This window comes from Vigna umbellata, chromosome 9 (genome assembly GCF_029865625.1).
Source record: "Vigna umbellata cultivar VRB3 chromosome 9, Vumbellata_1.0, whole genome shotgun sequence".
In the NCBI taxonomy this organism is placed as follows: domain Eukaryota; kingdom Viridiplantae; phylum Streptophyta; class Magnoliopsida; order Fabales; family Fabaceae; genus Vigna; species Vigna umbellata.
This window is the reverse complement of record NC_142173.1, coordinates 32,859,386-32,875,194: the sequence shown is the minus strand read 5'-3', so window position 1 is coordinate 32,875,194 and position 15,809 is coordinate 32,859,386. Positions and strand designations below refer to the sequence as shown.

The 15,809-nt window shown below is 30.2% G+C and overlaps 2 protein-coding genes across 3 annotated transcripts; both read left to right on the top strand.

The window, feature by feature from the left end:
* The first annotated feature begins 2,142 nt into the window (after positions 1 to 2,142).
* On the top strand, positions 2,143 to 7,182 carry LOC148193286 (uncharacterized). Its single transcript, XM_088099773.1, has 6 exons — positions 2,143 to 2,792; positions 3,188 to 3,264; positions 3,365 to 3,401; positions 5,584 to 5,713; positions 6,075 to 6,279; positions 6,748 to 7,182. The coding sequence occupies exons 1-6, from the start codon at positions 2,666 to 2,668 to the stop codon at positions 7,030 to 7,032; spliced, it is 861 nt and encodes a 286-aa protein (XP_087955899.1). The 5' UTR covers positions 2,143 to 2,665; the 3' UTR covers positions 7,033 to 7,182.
* A 3,243-nt stretch (positions 7,183 to 10,425) lies between these two features.
* LOC124835693 (uncharacterized protein At4g15970-like) lies at positions 10,426 to 13,925 on the top strand. Of its 2 annotated transcripts, XR_015782247.1 has the most exons (5): positions 10,426 to 10,877; positions 12,163 to 12,528; positions 12,813 to 13,294; positions 13,443 to 13,554; positions 13,795 to 13,925. XR_015782247.1 is itself a non-coding variant. In XM_047310661.2 (4 exons), the coding sequence occupies exons 1-4, from the start codon at positions 10,620 to 10,622 to the stop codon at positions 13,495 to 13,497; spliced, it is 1,161 nt and encodes a 386-aa protein (XP_047166617.1). In that variant the 5' UTR covers positions 10,427 to 10,619; the 3' UTR covers positions 13,498 to 13,695. The 2 variants fall into 2 exon arrangements, 1 of the variants encoding a protein (XP_047166617.1); XM_047310661.2 differs by lacking the exon at positions 13,795 to 13,925 and having other exon boundaries at positions 10,427 to 10,877; positions 13,443 to 13,695.
* Positions 13,926 to 15,809: the final 1,884 nt, after the last annotated feature.

Sequence of the window (15,809 nt, the reverse complement as noted above, 5' to 3'; positions counted from 1 at the left end):
TATATATATATATATATATTATTTGACAATATTATATTACTTATTAGCATAAAGAAAAACAAAAAAATATTGTCTTGAATGGGGTTATGGAGACAGCCATGCAAGATTCTCAGAACTTTCAAAAGAAAAAACATTCGTATGCTCAATTTATATATACATATCTTTCAGAGGCTTATTTCCTAACAAGAGAAGATAATGAATTCATATTATTTTTCTATAAGATTGAGAGAAGAAGGATAATAAAGTGAATTATCCTCTGGTTTTGGCATGCAATTCTTTTCCATGTTCCAACCATTGTTATGCATCTAAAAGTGTCACCTTATTTCCTTTTCTTTGGTGACAAGATAGGTATTCTACGTAGGTCTTGTAACTGTCTAGCCAGAATATGCATGTGAAATTTAGTTTTTAGCCATTTTAGGGTTCAAACATCATGATTATATATATTATATTGTTTTTTAAAATATCTACTTTGATACCTTTATCATCATTTTTTTGAATTTGGCTCCTTCAATAACAGTACTCATATTCATCAAATACCTTGAAAATTTCAATTATATATATGCATCACATTTGTGCCTATAATCTACCATGAGAAAAAGACAGTAATGAAACTGGTATATTCTTTACCAGAAAGGAATTTCGTGATAACCATAAAAATTTGTATAGTCATTCACAAATTATAATATATATATATATATATATATATATATATATAATATATATATATATATATATATATATATATATATAAGTTAAATATATTTGTATTTTCTAAATTTGAATGTAAAAGCAGAATTCGGTTCCATGAGTTAAAACGTGTCAAACAATATAAATATTTCAAACATCAACTCGAAACCCGGTTTGACATATTTATAAAATTTAATTCATTTAGATTAAAATAATTATATTTATTCATTTATAAAGTTTAAACAAATTATATCAAAATTTAAAACAAAACCAAATTTCAATTTTACATCTAAATTTAAAAATTAAAAATATATTTATTTCTATAAACAAATATTAATTTATAGATGAATATATCGAACTTAGAAAAAGAGAATACTCAAAACTCATAAATAAAGAAGATAATGAACTAGAAAAAAGAGAGAAGAAAGTTGATAGATAAATAAGTTAAACAAAAATTAAATTATACATTTTATATTAGTGAAATATTTATTTTTAATTTGTGAAAGAAAATTATAAAATAATCTTATCTTGCTATTTTCTTCCCTTATTTAATAAATATTAGTAAAAAAGAGTTGTATTTTGAATCAGTACCAAAACAATTTAAACATAATTTTTGAAATAATTATTATAAAAATCTGTAAATCTTATATCTACTTATAAGGTTGATTTGTTTGTTTGAAAAAAATTCTGATTATGAATTCAACTCTCACACCAATAAAATACTAATAACTAATATTTGTCCAAAAAAAAAATTATATCTATTCATAATTATTTCTCACTAACATGAGACATACGGCAAGTCATTCTATTTTTTAAAGAAGAAGACAAAAGATAAATAAATTAGACTCCTTCTAAACTTAAATTTAAGAGAGAAAAATGTGTTATACATATTTTAATTTGCATGCATCGTCATAATGTAAATATTTGCGATGTTAATCAGTAAAATAATATTTTGATAGATTGATAATAATAATAATAGTAATAGTAATAATAATAATAATAATAATAATAATAATAGTAATAATGAAGACATTAATATTGATAATAATTCGTAATTGAAGAATATGATTAACCATTTTTCTGATAGAGTCTCTTTTTTCAATTATATTTTCAGTCATGACTTTCAAAATCGAAATTTTTCTTAAAGGTACCAAATCTAGTTTTAGTTTCACTTGTTAGTACTATAATTTGTAACTAAACAATGAAGAAATTGTTTATAGTAATATTAGTCTTATATCTGATAAGTCTATATAAAAATAAAAATAATATACAAGAACATTATCGTGTTTACGCGTCAATGAAACAGTTCTCATGAGAAGAGAACAAAACAAAAACCTGAAAAGTAATTTCATGGCATCCATGTATTCCCCCCAAGTGATTATGACGATGTTGTCGCATATATTACTATTACTGGTCTATCTAGAGAGAGAGAGTGCGTAAAAAGGAAACTAGAAAGAGAGACAAAGGTCAAAGATTGGCAACACACGAGACACTATATATATATTGGCATAACTAGGCATAATCATTTCGTATGAGCAAGCAAAACAACATATATCAGAGTTCAGAAGCCTCCTCGTGATTATTTTTTGGTTTCGTTTCTTTCATTTTTTTACTCTTTCGTTTTTCCTTTTTGTCATTTGGCTAGCTGCGTACACGCTGGAAGCAGCAACAGCACCTACCATAAGGTATTATCAGTGACATGTTCGGGAATTTGCAGGACTTCTTCCCCTGTCATGTCCTTTTCTCTCGATATTTTCCCCTTTCACTATGATGATTCTGTGTTCTCTTCCTCATTTTTTTTTTCTGTTTTCCTAAAGAGAAAAGCTGCATGCATGCCATGCTTTTTTCTTAGTCCTGTGTTGTTCTTGTTATATAAGGAGGTCCAAGTTTTGGAGCACGAATGGTAATTATAGGGGTTTTTCAGAACACCCTTTTGGTTTCAGAAGTGGAAAGTGAAGGTCTTTGAAGAGAAGGAAAAATGGGTAGTTGTGGAAGGGAAGGTGTAGTGAGACAGTACATAAGATCAAAAGTCCCTCGTTTAAGATGGACCCCTGAACTCCATCGTTGCTTTGTTTATGCCATTGAAACTCTTGGAGGTCATCACAGTGAGTACATTGTTTTCACCCAACTAAAAATTTTCTATGCTTTTCTTCATGTTTCTTTCTTCTTCTTTTTGTTGCTTTTCTTAGATCCCATAAACACAAGGACAAAGCTTATTAGATGCATTATTGTTAATGTTAACTTTTCATCAGAATTGAAGCTTCACTTTATGTAGAAGGAAATGGGGGTGTATGGAGCTGAGGGAATTGAAAGACAGACAAAAATAATAAATGTTGTAGATGACATGAGAAAATGAGGTAGAAAAATAAATTAAATGTGAGAAAAAAGTAAATGTATGTTGGCTATTTTCTTCATTCTTCTTTATCTGTTTTTCATTACTATATACTATGATGAATTTCTAATACGTTTCTACCTCTTTTTTTATTCATATATTGTGCAGAGGCTACTCCTAAGCTTGTTCTTCAGTTGATGGATGTTAAAGGGCTGACAATTTCACATGTCAAGAGCCATCTGCAGGTTCGTTTTAATCTGCTTAATTAGTATAAAATTGGCAATTTCATACATTAATTTGGTGTTCCTGATTAAGCTTTTCTTCCTCTTTTTCAAAAATAACCAGATGTACAGAAGCATGAAAGGTGATTCCTGCAGACAAGGTACCAAACGTTGTTCATTTGACCTTCTTTACTGCAAAACACTATGTCTCTTCAATACTTTTTCCTACCCTCATCTGCCTATGCTTTGTGTTCATAAAGTAGGTTATTTATCTACAGATTTGGATACATAATAATGAAAATGTGTGCATTAAGAAAAGTTAAGGTTTTATATATGGTAATTATGTTAATATGAGCATCAATCATTCTTTCATTACTCTAAAATATTACCTTTTATGTTGCATATTTTATGTGTTATCAACATATATATATATATATATATATATATATATATATATATATATATATATATATATATATATATATATATATATATATACTTGTTTTGGTGATCCAAATTTATGAGGTCATACCAGCTTGAAAATAGGACTTGCCAATTGAAAAATAACACCTGCATATTTAACTAAACTAACATAAAATTTTGCATTCTCGAACAGAGAAGACATTTTGATGATGATAGAAAGTGTCTCCACAGCATCCTTTTTATGGTTTACATAAAAAAAATGGACTCACCGAATCAATGGAAAATAGAGAAGTTACCCGCTTTTGGTAAAAATAAAAATACTTTTTTACTATAAAATAGTGGAGAAACATGGTATATATATAAATATAAAGTGTGGAAATTTTTTAGGGTCATAGTATGGTAGACACCCTATTTCTTTTTATACTTGCTTTTGACACTCGTAAAAATTATTATTTTATATTTATTAGTTAAGTATAGTATGTTTTTTCAAAAGGGGTTGTAAAATAAGAGTAAAAGAAACGAGGAGTTTCAAAGAATATTTTTCAACTTTTTAAGTTAAGTGTTCTTATTTATTTATAAAGTAGCTAGGATGAGTTCTTCATCTCCTGGTTTATAAAGTGATTCATTATTTAAAAATGGTTTTTGACATCTTACAATTTTACACTGTGCCCCTTACGTTTCCCTTTTATGGTTAACTGTACAAAAGAAAGAGAAAAGGAAACTGGGTCAGACAGACGAGATATAAAATTATTACGTGTTAATTTTTTTTTCTAGTTGTTAAAAAAACATTTTTCGAGAAGATTATAGTTAAAGTGAAATAAATAGCTTGGTTGAAGCATTGATTGGTCAACAGATTAATATCGATGATCTGCATGTCGTACATTGAATAATGTAGATGATGCTTTCTGCATTGAAAGCATGCAGATAGATATGGAGTCACTCTATCGATGGTTGTTTCTCTTATTGGTTAATAGTTGTGGTTGAAAAGCAGAGGAAAAAGCTATCCTCCATGCATGAGTTTAGCAAATTCTCAACAGCAATGTTGCTCATTAAGTAGTCCCTTTCGTGTCTATAGTTGATGCCAGAATAGACAAAGGAGAATCATAAACCATTCTGCTTTTACCATCTTATAATGGTATTTTTATGAAACCCACAACTTTTCTGCTTTCAACATTTAATATATAAATTCCATTGCTCCTTTAATTTCACCCATGTAAGTTTTCATTCTTCCTCCAATCCTATTATCATACTGTAACTATTCATCAACTTTCTCGATCACTATTTTTGTATAAAGAAATCTATTTCTCTGAAAATCTTTAATGGAAAAAAAAATTAAAGAAAAACAGATAAAAATTAGTTATTTACTGGAATATAAACATAATAAAAGTATTTTTTTAATTTTTAATAATATAATACTCTTTATTTCTTTTATCTTTATTATATTAAGTATTCAAATATATAAGTTAAAAAAATTGTATTGAATAGAAATAAAGTGACATATGAGTAAAATAAAAATCACAAACATTAAATCTTAAACTTTTGTGTTGAAAATAATGTTATATCTTTTCTATGTTTGTCAGTTCATGTCATGTGGTAAAAAGATATTATAATATTTTATGCGAACAAAAACTCATAATTATACAAAATTTTTAAAATATTTTACAAAAAATTTACTTTTTTAAATTTTTTTACCAATATATTTCAATCCTACACCAATCAAAGTGTAGCGGTACATCTTTTACAAACATATTTGTTTTTGCTTTTCATGCACAGAATTTAAATCCCAGAAAAATCTTAAAAGAAGAAAAAGGCTACATGCAGTTTCACTCTAACTAAACGTTAATTTGTTTTAAAATGTTGAATGTTTTCGCTAAATGTTGTTCTACTTTGAATTCCTTGTCTGATGGTTATCTGTGACAGACAAGACTTCCACCCAACATAGAAAACAAGACGATGATGAAGTGGGTGATGTTGGTTTCTACTCTTGTTTCAAATCCATTGGAAAAGAATCTGATTCCCAACCCAGCTGCAGTAATTTCTCCCTTAAAAGGTCAGCTTAACTTCATGTTTCAAATAAACAATACAACGAGTTTTCAATCACAAATCAACATGTATACAACAAATCTCATTATTTTATACTTATTATTTAGAAAGTACACTAAGAAAAGAAGCACGATCAGTCAAGAATATGTAACTTTTTTTACCCTGCATATAAAAAAACTCTGGCTTCTTTGCTTGTTGAAATAATTTGAAACTTTTCAAAGGACTAAAAAGTGGTACAACATATGTAAAGTAAGAAAACAAAAGTGATTGGTCTTTGCTTGATCTCTGACTTTTCTGAGGCAACTTTTACTTTTAAGCAAGAAAAGAAAGAAAAAATCTGAATTAATTAACGTTTGGATTCTCCACAGAGCTAGAATCGAGAAGACAAGTTTTCTCTCAGGATTCCCACAATGCAGCCAAAGAAATCCATACACTACTTTTTATGATTACCTGCAGAGCATGGCTGAGCAGAAGCGAATAAAGAAGATTTGTGCTGGTTCAATATTGCAGACTAAACCCCTTTCCACAACTTTTCTTCCCATGCTACCAAGCCAAGCATCAGATTTTCTCCAGGTACTCTTCTTATAGAGACAATCTATCTATCTTTTTGTACTTCATTTCTCCTCCTTCAACATAAATTATTGAGCTTCAAGTGGAGTGTCTCATTGGTTATGTCTTTATTTCACTGTCATGTGAAAATTTCTCAGCAATAGGACCCCCCCTTTACGAACAAAACACGAAAATGACAGCCTCCTTGTCAAAAACATCAATTCAAATAATCAAAGTTAACTCTTTTTATTTTCTACAGATAATCATGTTCAACTGTTAATGCTATGAAGAATTAATCAGTCTCCTTTCTGCTTCATATATCCAACCTTGTCAGTGGCCTTAGCAAAATCTATTAGCTTTGTTCCCTTAATATTGCCCCCTTTGTGCATATAAAAAAATGATAGACCCTTTTTGTGAGAAAGTCCACGTGAATAACTTTCTGCAATGGCCTTGTCACTTTCTGATGTGTTCCTTTTTCACTATGTTGAACAGGTTGCCTACTTAAATGACGAACAGGGTTTGAATGAAGTTGAAAAGAGTTGTGGGGTAGAAGCAGAGGATGAAGACGACATGGGAGGTTGTGAGTTGTCGCTGTCCATCTCATTGCCACAACCACATCCTTCTTCTCAGAGAAGTAATGCTTCTTCAGTCAGCGATATCAGTGAGGCCTTTTCATTGTGCCCTAAGTTTAACAACAACAACAACAACTACATGGGATGTTCTACTTCTTCTAATGTTTCAAACAAAGTTAATGTCGACCTATCTTTGGCCATTTGAATCTCACCTTCATTTAAAAGCATAATTACCTTGCTTTTAGCTATTTTACAAGAGTTGGCATACCAAGAAAATTGCTATTATCTGTTTACAAGGGTGTGTTCATGAATGTGTGAATGTGAATGTTTGGTAAAATGCTAGAATTTAATTTCATTCTTGTGACACATATTTTGATGTAAAATTATAATCGAGATTTCACGTTTTGGTTTTTATAATAAATTAAAATTAGTTTTATTTAAAATGAAGGTATCCCTTCTTTGAATTGCATCTTGACATAACGAAGAGAGAAAACCTTCTGGGATTTGTTGGATGCGTTTTAGAGAAACTTGCGATAACTTGCCTATTAACTTTTATTGAAAATAATAATAAAGTGGATCTCATGTTTTCTTTTTACCTCCCATTTTTTACTATTTAGCATCAATGTGAACTTTTCTTTTACTCTGTTTTAGAGTTAAACTGGTTTCAAAACTGACCTACATTTTATATATATATTATTTTTATGCTTCTACCGAAACCCACATTATTACTATTGGCATCCTTATATTAACATAAAAGACAAAAATACTCTCCTTCTCTGTATCGTGTCACCATTGATATTATTCATGTTGTCATTATCATAGTTACGTCATCCTCCCTACACCATCGTTCTTCTTAGACGAGGTTGAAAAAAAAAGTTTAAATCGTATCTTATTTTTATTTAATTTAATTTTTATTATTTTTTGTTGTGAGGATAAACATCCTGTATGCAACCATAGATACCTTTATAATTAGCCTTGTTTTAGTGAACAATATTGCATTTATTGTTTTGAATTGTGATGATTAAATCCTTTTGTTAGCAGCTGCCTCGTACTCAATAGATTATTTTTTAATTCTAGAACATAGTATATACATGTGTAATAACATGTATAATTCTATTGACCATCATCTTGTTATCCTCATATGGTTATTTATCTTTACATTCTATTGAGGTCATCAGTAAGATCTCTTCTTCTTATTTCTCTTTATCCTCTGTTTCAGTGTAGTGTGTCTTCTTTTCCCACAAAGAACATTCATATTGAAAATGTCCAAACTTGTGACACCTGAAGCATTCAACTTTGACCTTGTTGAATGTTTGTCTTACTCTTTCTTTACCTTGAAATCTTCCTTTACTTCTTCCTCTTCCTCTTTCACCTTTCTAATTTACCAATGTTTGCATAACTTGTTTTTCAGTTGTTGGAAGTATCATTCTTTGTTCATGTTTGTAGTTCGTCTATTGTCATAGTTCTAAGTTATTTGATCTTCAATGGAGCACATCAGATAATTGAATTTGACTATCATAGATTGCAAGATTTTTGCAGTTATGGCACTCTCTTACATACTTTCTCTAAAAACTTTCATACTTTTGGCAATCTTCAATGTTTTAACAAAATAAGAATTCATAGATTCTCCCTCCTTCATCTACTGCATTTTGAACTCCTTGTGTAGGGCTTGTAATTGAGCATGTTTAACTCGTGTTGAACTTGGAACTTATGTTTCATGGAATCCCACATATTTTGGACATTTCATCATTGAGAATGGTGTCTAGAATTTCTCTATCTATTGCTTGATAGAGATAGTTTTTTATCTTTAAATCCTTAAGTTTCTACTCCTTCATTACTTTGATTTATGTCTCTAATGCAATAGCTTTATCTAGGACGAGGTTCACTCCATGTTCCACCAAATGCCAATATTCCTTTGACTAGAGGAAATTCTCCATAAGCTTTGCCCAGTGATTGTAGTGTCCATCAAATTTAGGAATTGTAGGCTATGCATACTTTGTTCAATCAGACATTCTTCTGAATGATATTTCAAGAAGAAAAACACATGATTGTTGTTTCACTCACTCTTTATCCAATGTTTGATTTGAGAACCCTAGTGTATCACTCAATTCACTCAGAATTTTCTGGTTCAAGTCCCTGTTACGGAGCTCTAATACTAAATTGTTAATTCAAGCAAGTAAATAAGATCTTCTTAAAATTGAAGTGATGTTTCTTATTCACAAATTGTAAAAATGAACTACAACAATTTAAATAAATATGCAGAAGCAACAAATTTTTCCCGCACCATGCGTGAAACTTAGGTGGTTACCTAAAAATCAAGAGTTAAACTTTAGCATCTTTATCCTTACAAAAACGATCAATATGACTTGCATTTTTGGAATCATAAAACTAAATCAATTTAAATGCAAAAAAAAAATTTAAATAACTTAACTACTAACACTTTTACTATGATTCTTCTTTAAATTTTCCTTATCCTTCAATCATTCACCACCCATCACACGATTACCATCCATCTTCTTTTTCATGCATCTTCTCTTAATATGGCTAGGTGGTTAATTAAGGGATGAGAAATATAACGAGTGGTTTGTAGGAAAGATGATAAAAGATATAATGGCCAAAACGGAGGAGTTATCCTTACTTCTTTTTTGTTCCTTTCTCGCGTTATGTTACTACGACAGATAGAACTCAAATCATAAAAAGAAAGTGCAAGTTGTGACATTAAAAAAAATAAAAAAATTTTAATATTTTAATATAATTTTGATGAAAGATAAAATAAGAATATTATAATTTAAGATGCAAGCAACCATTAAAAAAATAAGAACTCAATTGAATCCATGAAAAAATATAAAAACTAAATTAATAATCAAATATTTTATTAAATTGACATTAACTCCAATTCAATATAAAAGCTATAATGACTTTATTTAACAAAAATTTGAATTTAGTTAAATAAAAAATAAATATAAAGATCAAAATAAATCAACCATTTAAATATAATAACTAAATTACTAAACCTAAAATACATTATTAATGATGTTTTCTTACGTTTTTATAATTTTAGAAACTTAAGCAGGAACATATTTACAGTGGCTATTTATCCTGGTTTTATTATATCCTTTAATTTAGATCGATTAAAAAAATTGGTTTGGATTTCTTTGTCGAATAAAGATTTTGTCAAATAAATTCATTTAAATATGATAATAATTTATCAATCAAATAATTTTATTTTTAATTATAATTATTACTTATTGTATTTATAATTTAACGAGTTTTTTGTCCACATATAATTTTGTATTCCTAGTGATTATATTTTCTGGAGTATTATACTTGGGAAAAAAAATCATAAACATGTTTAGTTTTTGCATATTGAACAAATTTAGAAAAAAAGTTAAAAATCATTTCAATTAAAATTGAAAATAAAAAATAACAAATATAGTAAAAATAAATAGTTATTATGAAGATTTAATTTTCCTAACTATAAGAATACCAAAAAATATATATTTTGGTAACCATCTAACTAGAAAATAAATAATAAAAAGCGGACGTGAAGAACAGTTGCAATAGGTACGTACGAAAATCACAAACTGAGTCAAATTCCATAACACCCATTATCTTATTTTATGTCTACAGTTACATTGCGATGCATTTTCATTTCATTCAATCTTTCTCTCTACACGTTGCCATTACCACACTAAACACACACTAAACTTCACTGCTCACACAGCTCTTAATATTTGAAGCAAAATCGTTTTATTCAGACGACGTCGGAAATGACCTCTCTACCGCCACCGAATGCCCCGCGCCACGCTCCCTTCCAACCGCCGACGATTTCCGGCCACGTCTTACCGCCACGCAAACGGTAACTTCACCACCATCATGTTGCCGGAATCCGCCCTCGTTTTCTGGCGGAGCATCGGTGCCGCACTCTTCTTCCTCCTCGTCTCTTTCTCGTGTCTACTCCTCTTCAGAAACGCCGATTACTCTCGCTTCACCTCTTCCAATCACTTCGGTCGCGTATCTGCTGTTTTTCCGTCCAACGATTCCGTCGCGGTGAGTTCCATTCCGCCTCTCTCACTCTCTCCGTAATTTTTGCTGGCGTTAAGTATTCCTAATTTATCGTGATTTGGAAAGTGTTTGTGTGTTAACTTTGATCACGGTTTTAAACTGCCGTGGCAGTTTCCTCGCGTTTTTATGCGGACAAAAAAAATTTGCATTTGTGACGGAAATCGTTTTTTTAATTTTCGATATGATTTTCCTAACGGCGGAATGTATACCGATTACTATAGTTCTGAACAAGATTTTAAGGAACGTAAACGGTTACCGTGATTTCTTAATTGCATTTGTCCGTAATTTCCTGCTATGTTAATAATCTCGACGAATCTGTGAGATCACAGCTTATACCTTGGTTCTGAACTGAAAATTATGTTGTTGAATTGGATTAAAGGCTCTGTTAATTGGAACAATACTTTGTATATATGGTGAATGAAATTCAGCTCTTGAAAAATGCCATGTCGATCTTGGATGTGTTTGGTTATTCACTTGAGAAAGATTGTAGTGATGACGGAAGAGTAATGGAAGAGGTTGAAACTTATTGAATTTCATTATTATTGTTATTTTTTCTTGGAGTAGTTGAAGGTGTAGGATGGAAGCAAAATTCGGAACGCTATCAAATGTGAATAGTTAGGTGAACGGATATACCTGGTTTTGTTAGAATTTGTTATCGTCTTATTTTTTTACCAGAGGAAATCCTAATTTTGTCCTGCCAAAGCTAAATGTGTAACCATATTTTCCCCCTACAAATTTTGGTCGTCAAATTAATTAAATTCGAAGATTTGTTGTCTTTAGTTCATCCAAGATTTTCTTACCACTTTGAAGATTTTGTTGCCAGATTATGTAGAAGGATTTGGTAACTGGTTAAATCTGGGGGACTAATTTGGCAACAAATTTAAAGACAGAGTGCTGCTTAGAAAAATATTAATATTTTCATTGGAATTAAGGAAGACCGCATATTTTTAACTACTTTTAGATACATTAATCTCAAATGGTGAATTTCGAATAATGGTTCTAGAAGAATCACTCATTGTTTGTTTAGCTATTATCCATAACACTTTTACATCCGAGTTGCATCTCCACCACTCTACTAGATCTGTCAATCACGATCCAATTGATGCCTTTTCATTTCTTAAATTATGACTGAAAATTTCTACTTTGCCTGGAACTTTAAAACTACGATAGGCATAGCCTAAATTGGAAGATTTTAATATTATTGTGGTTTTTGTTTGTGTAATTTATTAATGGAAGTTGCATTTTTTTTTCTGAAATAATTCTTTTGCAGATAAGCAATGAGTATTCACTTGAAAATATTCTGAATGAGGCTGCTATGAAAGACAAAACTGTTATCTTGACCACATTAAATGAAGCCTGGGCAGCACCAGATTCAATCATTGATCTATTCCTTGAGAGCTTTAGAATTGGAGATCGTACTCGCTGGCTTTTGAATCATTTAGTAATTGTTGCATTAGACCCGAAAGCTTTTATGCGTTGTCAGGCAATACACTCCTATTGCTATTTGCTTGCTAGTGAAGCCGTTGATTTTCATGAAGAGGCATTTTTCATGACTCCTCGTTACTTGAAGATGATGTGGAGACGGATTGATTTCCTGCGATCCGTTCTAGAGTTGGGGTACAATTTTGTGTTCACGGTTAGTATTTAATCACTAACTTTCTCATGTTTACTTGGACTGACTTGATTAATCCTTGAGATCATGGAAATACTTTCACGAGTTCTGAAGTTTGCAAATCATTTAAATTTGCCTTATTTTACATCCCGCTGGTTAGGATAATCTGTAGCAGCAAACTGTATCATTCCAGCTATGTATTTTTTTTCTTTATTTTGGTTTTACTGATTTCCTTTCAGAGGAGACTTTTTTTTGGAGAGAGATGTAAATATAAGATATCTAACTTTGATACTTATGTCTTCTACCAGGATGCTGACATCATGTGGTTTAGAGATCCGTTTCCTCGGTTTCATACGGATGCAGATTTCCAGATAGCCTGTGATCATTTCACAGGCAGATTTGATGATGTAGAGAACAGACCCAATGGAGGGTTCAACTTTGTACAGTCCAATAATAGGTCAATTGAGTTTTACAAGTTCTGGCATTCTTCACAAGAAACCTACCCCGGTTACCATGATCAGGATGTTCTCAATTTTATCAAGGTTGACCCTTTCATTACTGATTTAGGACTGAAGATGAAATTCTTGGATACAGCTAATTTCGGTGGGCTTTGTGAGCCAAGTAAAGATTTAAATAAGGTTTGCACGATGCATGCAAATTGTTGCTATGGTATGGATAGTAAACTTCATGATCTTAGAGTCATGCTTCAAGATTGGAAATATTATTTGACCTTAGCTCCAAGTTTGAAGAGGTTGTCAATTATTTCCTGGAGGGTACCTCAGAAATGCAGGTTGACCACACACTCAAGCTTTCCCATTCAATATTTTGATTTTCTTCTCTGTTAATCGTACTTTTTTTTCTTTTTATCCATTTTAGTTACCATTATTTTCTTCTGCTTTTTTTCCTTTTCCTTTCATTAATGGCTTCTTTCTTTTCAGCCTTGATTCTCTGAAGCATCCCGGTGCACCAGAAAAGAGCGTTCAGGAGAATTGAAATTCTTAATCTTAGACATTGACATGGAAGTTCAGCTAAAATGCTGCTGGACAAAAGGTTTTGTTTTCTTTTTTGTTAGGTCTGCTACTGTAATCAACCAGAATGGTGCTCTGGCCTACATATACAAATTTGGAGAGAAATTAATTTTTCCTGACCAAGTACTGAAGAATTATCTTAACACTCAATCAAACGAGCAATCCGAAAGATATCATTCTGTTCTATTAATCGAATTTTGCTTGTGCTTTACTCAATTTTGTGCAACATTGTGTTGTGTTTATTCTTGGTTTCTTTTTGCAGTGCTCAATTCTACATCCTGTTTTTCCTCACTTCAAGCAACACAGAACACAGTAAATTTCGAAATCCAAGTTTCTCTATTTTGTTGTTTTACTTAATTAGGATTGTAATGCAGTATTTTATGCATTAGGTTGAACGCACGAACGGACCACAGTTTTACGAGTTCAACTAATCTAACCAAACTGATTAAAGGAAATTATCTTTTCCACCACAATTTAAATATTTTATTAATTTTATTTCAAAACTACCCGGTGAATAACATAATGTTTGAATCTTCAAAACGCATTTTCAATATCTTCCAAGATTTCAATTCACAATGTGATTTACAAAAACATTTTGAAATTAAATTTCTTAACACATTTTCTAGAACATATTCAAAACGTTTTTTCTATAAATATAGAATTTAATTCTGGACAAAGAAAGTTAACGACCATTTGAAAATTTAATTTTGAACTACATTTTAAACACTCTTTGAAAATTTACTCCTAGAAAATAATTCACATATTAAAAGTTTTTTTTTTTATTTATGTTTGAATCAAATAATATATTTCATAATAAGTTCATGCTAGATTGATATAAGTTGACATCTCAAAATACATTTATTATTTTTCCTCACATGAAAAATTAATTAAAAGAAAAATTAAACATAAAATAAATTGTATATTTCTTATATGATAGTATTCTTGACTTTGGTGTTATATAGAGGTCATACTTAGAGTTAATTTTAAGCGTTTAATGACTAAACATTATTTATGTTATTGTAAAAGTCAACAAATTATGTGGTTGGAATTTCAATAACTTTATTTTGAAGTTTACCTGTACATCTAAACGAAATAAGAGTGTTTAACTACAATAGAGGCTAAGGAATGTTTGACAGTCTAACATAAGCGCTAAACACTATAAAGGATTTATAACAGAGCATATAATATGAATAAAGTCTAACGAAAGACTAGACAAAGCTAAATGCTATAATTTGAAATGTCCTAAACAACTATATGTTACAAAAAAACTGCATAAATGATAGTACTCTAATCATGCCTTTGTTTATTAAATGTTGATAATACTCTAATCATATATGAACATTTAAGATCGTCTAACACTTTAAAGCATGTACTTTCTAGTACTTCTTTGTTTATTGTGTTGTGCTTTCTTTTTCTATGCAAATTTTCACCTTTATAAAAAAATTTGCTCATAATTAGAACAATGTTAAGAGATAGGAAGATATTCAATGAATGTTTCATACATGCTTTCTGTATGCTCTTTATGTATACACAACAGAGTTGTTATCAAGATGCAACATGACTTTTAACTTTACCTTAAAGACTACACCTATAGAAAAAAGTCAAAAGCTCTGAGTAACGAATCTTTTTCAAAAGGATTGCATGAACAGAAGAAAACAACTTTGTTACCAAGATTATTGATATACACTCATGTTGCTTCTCTATATGCTCTTTCTTTTAAAGATTTGTCTTTGAAAAGTTTTTTTACAAGTTTTTAGAATATCTTGTATTGATTTTTGAAATCCTTTCAAAGAGAGTTAAACATTTTGTTCTTGTAATCTTTCAAAACACTTTGTGTTTGTTTTCAGAAGTGAAGAAAAACACTTGTTAGTGTAACTCAGCGGAGTTAAACGATCTAGTCAGACAGACTAGTGGATATTAGGAGTAGTTATAATTGTCGACCTATGATAACTAATATCTATGGCACACCGGCTACTTTGTAGTTGTTATTAAGATATGATCAAACATTCTTAGTATACTAAGATAAATGAGTCATTGGGTCCAAGCCTAAGCCTATCTAGGTAAGGACCCACAAACCTCGCAAATAATATTATAAATATCGCAGTCATTGCGGTATTATATTTTTATTCTCATTAATTACACATTTATTATTGCTTAAGATATTGACGTCGGAGTATTTCCTGCAGGCACAATCATCATCTATCTTACAAAAATAAGTACTATAAGAAGAAAGATAAGTACTTTGAAGATTGAAGGTTAGAGACATTTATGAAGTTT